Source organism: Lathyrus oleraceus, chromosome 1, assembly GCF_024323335.1.
Source record: "Lathyrus oleraceus cultivar Zhongwan6 chromosome 1, CAAS_Psat_ZW6_1.0, whole genome shotgun sequence".
NCBI classification, from domain to species: domain Eukaryota; kingdom Viridiplantae; phylum Streptophyta; class Magnoliopsida; order Fabales; family Fabaceae; genus Lathyrus; species Lathyrus oleraceus.
Window position 1 is genome coordinate 18,052,653 of NC_066579.1, and position 8,065 is coordinate 18,060,717.

Sequence of the window (8,065 nt, forward strand, 5' to 3'; positions counted from 1 at the left end):
CTTTGGAGTTCTTCAATTCTCATGGTACTGGTGTCTTTAGAATATTTAATAGCTACAACTATGTAATCAAACTGAGGAGTAAGTGATGTGAATAACTTCTCAATAATAACTTGTTCAGAGAGCGCTTCTCCACAAGCCTTCATCTTATTTGTGACCATAATCACTCTGGAGATGTATCCAGGTACTTTCTCGTTGTCCTTCATGATGAGATTCTCATATTGCTTATACAGGGATTGCAGCTTCACCTTCTTCACTGAAGCGTCGCCACCATAACACCGCACTGGTGTATTCCACGCCGCCTTCACCATCTTCGCATCCATAATTTTCTAAAACACAATCATATCTACACGCTGATGAATATAGAACAATGCCTTCTGATCCTTCTTCACCGTTTCACGTTGCGCATTTCTTTGCGCTTCTGTTACATTTTCTGCAATCGACGTGTAACCGCCATTGACAAGATCAAGAACATCTTGAACTCCAAACAACACATGCATCTGAATCATACACCGATTCCAATTCTTTCCATCAAACATTGGAAGCTTTATGTTCAAGCTACCATTTACTCTGTTAATCTTCGTTCTTATGCAAATCACTTAGATCTCACCAACACTCGTGTTTTCAAATCCCGCAAAATCAGGAAACATGATTCTGTTTGATTTCGAACTTCAATTCATCGTGAATTTTAGAAACGAAATCAATCACACACCTCATATACACTCGCGTATCCCGTTCCTGAATCAGAACCGAAATTCTAGATACCAATTGTTGGAGCACAAATATTGAATATGAAAAAGATGGAAGAGAGAGAAAATTTTGTAACTAACTTTTACTCTTTAATGAAAAAACTATTACCATAAACTCTATCTAATCAGACTAAGTTTTAACTTATATACACCAGTCTAAACTAAATATAATTCAAATACAAATTAAATTTAAAAATAAATGAAACTAAATTTGAATTACAACTAAGAGAACCTGCTCCCATAGTATTATATGATTTCTCATCTCTTAATGTTATCTATGAGCAACAAAATTCTATATTCAGTACCTTTATGAACCATCATATAGATGTTTAAAGCAACCATATAGATGTTTAAAGCAACCGTTCGACATGAGTCAAACTGTTTGAAATTCCAATCAACCTCTAAACAAATGTTCAATAATTTCTTATTCTATACACTAAAGTATTAAAAAAAACATGATTGAGAATGAGAAAAAACCTTTAAATTTATATTTATATTTTAAGAAATTGAACAATTACCGAACAGTAACATTAATTGCGTTCATATATGCATATGTATCACACTGATACGTAGGAGTAACGATTAACGAACTGTGGCAGTAATAACAATAATTAAAAAAGAAAAAAAAAGGACAAATTAATTTTGCGTCTTACTGTATTCTTCACTCTTTTTTGACTATTTTGCTGACACAAACAACACAACAACTTTTTTTTTCAAAAAAAATAAAAACACAACACAATTATTTTATTCCACAAAACAGAACACAAAGAGCTTCTACACTCCACAGATATAGAGAGAGAAACAAAAGTGTTTGTGCTGTGTGAGACAGAAGAGAGAGAAAGTATTTCTGTGTGTGCTGTCATTTTGTTCCAAAAGTATCATTCAATTACAACTAGATTCAGATTGTTTCCAACTCAAAAGAAAAAAAAACACACAATCAAAAACATGGTATAGACAAACAAAGTTTGATTCCTTTTCGCTTATACTTTTTCAGATATACAGATTTTACTTTTTTCCAACCTATTAATCCATGGCTGTTACTCTGAAACCTTCTTGAGGCATGTCATCAGTCATGCATATAGGTAATTCTGCTTAATTTTCTGCCTGATCTAGTTTTTATTTGATGTTTTCTGATTTTCTTTTGTCTGTTTCTGTTTGTGAAATTGAGCTTGATTTATGAGATTATGATAATCTATCATGTGTTTTGATTCAGAAAAGTTGAAGTTAGGACCCTAAGTTTGGATTTCATAATCTTGATTAGAGTTGACCAGAATTGATATTGTTATCTTGGATCCTTTTCTTAGTTTGTTAAGTGATTATAACTGAAATTGTTTGTTCAATTATGCTTCATATAATCTTTGCATGTGATTTTTTTTATAGGAAAAATGGTACTAACTTAGTGATTATGTTAATTTCCAGTTCTAACCCTTGAGCTCTTTCTTAAAATGCATCTGGTCTGGTTTTACTTCACTGCATGTGGTTCTGTAAATTTCCGGGTCCCAATAATTTGATTGTTTTTGCGGTTTGATCGTGGTTTTGTCTTAGTTTTCGGTTTAAGATGGTTGAACCTTGACCTAGAGGTCTCGCCGGTCCGGTTGGTTTTTAAAACATTGTTTGTTCCCTTAATATAGTTGGTTATATCCTCTGTAGTAGCTCTGATACCTATGAGAAAAGGCGTGGCCGTGTCAGTGGCGATGTCTGAAACCGACACTTGTGATTATGTTTAATATATTCAATTTTTTAAATTATTACTGGTGTTGATGTGGCAGTGTCAGTGCCGTGTTTCCGGTGTCCTTCATAGTTTGTTTATATCATCTGTTGTTACATTTAAGCTCATTCTAAAAAGTTTCTATATTTCATCGTTCTTCCAGGGTGAGATTTTGATGGTAATTTGATCTTCAAATAAAGAACTTAGCATTGAGAGTTCTGAAGATTGTGGAAGCTTCATCATGCATTGATCATGGTGACATAAACTGATGCGTTAATAAAGCTTCTCTCCAACTCATTGCTATGGATAAAAATTTCAAAAATTTGGAGTTGTTATCAAAAGGATTTGGAAATTGAATTTACAGTAATAAAGTGCATTATTTTTACATGATGTTTAGTGTTTTCTCAGTACTGTGGCATTGCAGTAATTTCCCGCATTCAACATTACAAGTGATGGTTTGATTACACAATCAAGAATGCAGAAACATCAATACAATTCCATGGAACCTCGGAAGGAGGAATTCCATTCTGCACCGCAACCGGTCCTGCAGGACCATCTGGACGGCATGCATGCCAATACAAGGCCTCCTCCTTCCTTTAACGTGTCGGAAAATAAACCTGTACATAATTTCTCCATACAGACTGGTGAGGAATTCGCTCTCGAGTTCATGAGGGACAGGGTGAATGTGAATCTCAAGAAGCCTTCATTTCCAAATGTTGTCGGTGATCCTAATTACTCGACAGGGTATATGGAATTCAAAGGCATTTTAGGCCATAAAGGATCTGAGAGTGGTTCCGATATTGAAAAAGGTCCGAAAGAGTTTGACAGAAGGAATTCTGCTCTACATCAGGAAAGAAGTAATTATGGCTCGGCTCGATCAATTCCTAGAACTTCGTCAAATCAAGATAGCAACCGGGTCCTTCACGGTATTTCTTCTTCTGGATCTTCTAACAGCTTATCAACGAGGATGAAGATTCTATGCAGCTTTGGTGGTAGAATATTACCGCGGCCAAGTGATGGAAAGCTTAGATATGTTGGAGGTGAAACACGGATTATTAGCATAAGAAAGGACATAACTTGGCCGGAGCTTATGCATAAAATATCATCAATCTATAATGATACTCGAGTAATAAAATATCAGCTCCCCGGAGAAGATCTCGATGCCCTAGTTTCAGTAACGTCTGATGAGGATCTGCGGAATATGATGGAGGAATGTCATGATCTACAAAGAAGGAGAGGATCGTTAAAGCTTCGGATGTTCCTGTTCTCTATATATGATTTGGATGATACTCAGTTTGGTCTAGGTAGCATGGATGGCGGTGATTCTGAAGTCCAGTATGTAGTGGCTATTAATGGCATGAACGTGGAATCAAGAAGCAACTCTATACTTCGTTGTGCCGGAAGTTCTAATGATATACAGGAATTAGACCGACAAACTATTGACAAGGAGACTAAAAGAGCTATGGTTGAATCGTATGGTGTCGGCAGTTCTTCCTTGACTGGAAATGTTAACCCAGTATTGACAATTCCGTCTTCGCAACCAATGCTACCAACATCCTCAAATGCTTATGAAGCATATCCATTCTTTTACGAGGATCCGATCGTTCAACAAGGGGGAACTAGTCAATATCCAATACATAATGCCCCCTTTCCTTCTAACAGTTCGGCTCGTAATCTAGTAGACACTCCGGTTTCTTTGCCTACTTTTGGTGTTGCGAGCCAAGGAATCGCGAGCCAAGGACAAGCATCCAGTGAGTTGCAAGTTCAAAGTTCTCTTCCTTCGCGTCCATTTGAGGGAAGTTTGCAAGGTAATTTATCGGAGGCGTCTGTTCCAGTTCCAGCTGCTGTATCAGAAACATTTCATCCTGCACTGCCATTAGACAACAAGATTTCGGCTGCTGAATCTGAAGTGCTGAATCCTACACAGATTTCAAGATCTGGTGAAGATGACTTCTATCCTGCATCCACAGATGCATTCAGTCGTGCTCTTGTTGATGCTGAGTCCAATATAATCGATTTCAGTTGCCTTGAACCACCTCCACTTCCTAATAGAGTATATTATTCGGAGAGAATTATTCCCAGGGAACATGCAGATTTGTTGAACAGGTCTGCAAAGTCAGACGATGCATATGGTTCGCACTTGCTCATGGCAGATTTACTTTCTGATTTGAACCGTATGAATTCAGTTAACGAATCCAGTGACATGTTTCACAATGAGAATCTGTCGAATTTGAACACGGTGTCCAACTCATCATCAGCAAAGCCCTTGCATACAGATGGCCATGCCATCAGCAACAAACATTTGCCTGATGCAGCAACTCAGGTGAACCCAAAGTTATATCAGCTTGCGGATTCTGATTTGAAGCCGGTATTGTCAGATAACAAAATTTCTGAAAATGAGACAAATACCTCAAAAGATAGCCATAAAATTCTCCCAGTTGATGAAACCAAGGGCACTGAAAGTCTTGCTTTTCGCCGGGTTCCTTCTGTTGAACATAATGAGAATCTAGCATCTAAAATTCAAGACCAAAATTTGTCTGAGGCTCCTACAAGGGAACCTCTTGATGCTAAATCCAAACCTTCTCAGGGTGACATTCTGATTGATATCGAAGACAGGTTTCCCCGTGATTTCCTTTACGATATGTTCTCGAAAGCAATTCATTCTGAGGATTCCGCAAACATTAGTCCATTGCCAGCCGATAGAGCAGGTTTGAGCTTGAAAATGGACAATCACGAGCCTAAAAGTTGGTCATATTTTCAGAAGTTGGCACATGAAGGGTTTGATAATGTTTCTCTAATTGATCAGGATAATCTCGGGTATTCATCAGCTGTAAGCAAAGTAAAAGAAGGAGATAGTAAGTTCAATATTTCCGCTCCTCCACCAGCAGACGTTATTGTTTTGACAGGACCCAAGGAATCCCATTCCAACATTAATTTTGGAGAGGAAAATCAGAAAATCTTACCTGTAAGTAGTACTAAACCCGAGGCTATTGTTTTTCAACCAGAAAACAACCATTCTGAACTTAAGGCCAATGAAAATAAGAACATGAACGCCGCCCCCGTGGAAAACGTTAGGCCACAGGAGTCTGAATATCAAGTATGTTTTTAATGGCTCTTTATCTTATGAAACTGCACATATATGTTCCTTTTTTGCTTACAAACCCTTTGACGGACTGAATGTAGGATGGCAATAATGAGACAAGGGATGTGGTTGTAGCTCCTCAAGAGATTAGTTTTGATGAGTTTGACATTAGTACTTTGCAGGTAAAACCATACTTTTAATGTATCATAGTACGTCAGCGCTGATGCATTATGAGTATCGGAAAATGGATTCTTCAATTACTATATTTCTTATGTATAAATGATGCTCATGACAGATCATAATGAATGCGGATCTTGAAGAGCTGAGAGAACTTGGTTCTGGCACTTTTGGGACTGTGTATCATGGAAAATGGAGAGGATCAGATGTTGCAATTAAAAGAATAAAGAAGAGTTGTTTCTCTGGTCGGTCTTCAGAACAAGAAAGACTGGTAACTTGTCTATAAATCACGTGGAGTTATTTTTGTTTTGTTTTCCTTTATTTGTCATGCCGCTATTTATTAGAATGACTTATATCAGTGAAATTGATGTATTATTTAGACGATAGAGTTCTGGCGGGAAGCTGACATACTTTCTAAGCTTCATCATCCAAATGTGGTGGCTTTTTATGGCGTAGTTCAAGATGGACCAGGAGGAACAATGGCGACTGTTACGGAGTTCATGGTGGACGGTTCTCTACGACATGTTTTGCTACGAAAGGATAGGTATTGGTGATTATTGATTCAGAAAATTGTTAAAGGGATTTTTGCATGATCTTATCATGATTCTTTCCAGGTACCTTGATCGTCGCAAGAGGCTAATAATTGCCATGGATGCAGCATTTGGAATGGAGTATTTACATGCAAAAAACATTGTTCATTTTGACTTGAAATGTGACAATTTGCTTGTGAACTTGAAAGATCCTTTACGGCCAATTTGCAAGGTATTTATTTACTCAAGTGTTGGTGATTATTGATTCTATTAAACTACGTCTTCAGTATTTTGACAATGTTGAGAAACTTGATTTTCACCAGGTTGGCGATTTCGGCCTGTCAAAAATCAAGCGGAATACCTTAGTGACTGGTGGTGTGCGTGGAACACTACCGTGGATGGCACCAGAGCTGCTGAATGGGAGCAGCAATAAGGTTTCAGAAAAGGTAAAGTTTAACATCATCAGTAGAAATTTAGTCACTATTAGTAACAATTAATGCAGATTTCAGCATTGACCGAAACAAAAATAATGGTTAAATCTTTGTCTTTATGAAATTCGTGATTTCTTGCTGAAGCTTTGGTGACTAATGCTATCTTGCAAAATGTTTAGGTTGATGTATTCTCCTTTGGGATTGTATTATGGGAGATTCTTACCGGTGAGGAACCATATGCTAATATGCACTATGGTGCAATCATAGGTACTGTTCTTTTCTCTTCTCTATGAAACTCTCTTTTCAATATCTTGGACTCAGTTGTGTTGAGCCTCTAAAAATATTTAATCTTATAAAATTATTATGAGTGTCAACATGTCAATGTCAGGGTCGTGTCCAGTGTCAACAGGTCAATGTCAGGGTCGTGTCCGGTGTCTGTGTCAGTGCCTGAGTGCCTGATAGCCTGTAGCATATCTATTTCACTTGTTGTCATATTTTTGCATGCATAAAGAAACCGATTTTTCCTCCATCCTATTCAAGTTCTATATTTTCACTCACTCTCTTGCAACTCTTAACAGGAGGTATTGTGAACAACACACTAAGACCTACCATCCCAAGTTTTTGTGATCTAGAATGGAGAACACTAATGGAGCAGTGTTGGGCACCTAACCCTGCAGTCAGGCCATCATTTACAGAAATTGCGCGCCGCTTGCGTGTGATGTCTGCAGCTTCTAGTCAGACCAAAGGACAAGGACACAAAGCATCTAAATGATAATCAACAGATTTGATCTGATGCAAACCTATATATATGTATTAAATTTAAATACATTCAATTGAGCTATAAAATTGTATATGTGTTACAACTATATGAAGGACATTAGTATCTGTTTGTATTGTAATTTCTTGGTCTCTCCACCTGTTGTTTCTGTTGCTGGTTGTATAGAGTATATATGTCAATATGTGTGATACCATATATTATAGGATTGTTCAAACAACATTTGTACTTGTGATGTTAATTCCAAAGTGTGTTTTGTACTGTAGTTTGCCTCTTTTCACTCTCTTAGACTATGATTGTATATTGTAAAACAATAGGAGTGGAATTGAGCGGAGCGAGATAGAATAGAGCGGAAGGAAATAAAGATGTCATTCTATTATTTGGGTACTTCATGATAGAATAGAGTAATTCCGCCCAGCCATTCTATTATTTGGGTACTTCATGATAGAATAGAGTAATTTTGAAATTCCGCCCAAATTGGAGTGTAAAAAAAATGATGGGATGAAATGCATTCCATTATATTCCATTCAATTCCATCTTTTTTTTAATGGGTTAAATACACTTTATCTCGTGCAAAGTTAACGAGTTTCAGATTATTCTCCGGGTTAGTTTTTTT

General features: G+C 37.1%; 1 protein-coding gene across 1 annotated transcript; it reads left to right on the forward strand.

Annotated features, from left to right (window-relative positions):
• The first annotated feature begins 1,504 nt into the window (after nt 1–1,504).
• On the forward strand, nt 1,505–7,714 carry LOC127131359 (uncharacterized). Its single transcript, XM_051060305.1, has 9 exons — nt 1,505–1,828; nt 2,618–5,551; nt 5,638–5,718; nt 5,832–5,984; nt 6,094–6,257; nt 6,328–6,475; nt 6,567–6,689; nt 6,854–6,941; nt 7,253–7,714. Exons 2-9 carry the CDS (start codon nt 2,930–2,932, stop codon nt 7,444–7,446), a joined length of 3,573 nt encoding a protein of 1,190 aa, XP_050916262.1. The 5' UTR covers nt 1,505–1,828; nt 2,618–2,929; the 3' UTR covers nt 7,447–7,714.
• Nucleotides 7,715–8,065: the final 351 nt, after the last annotated feature.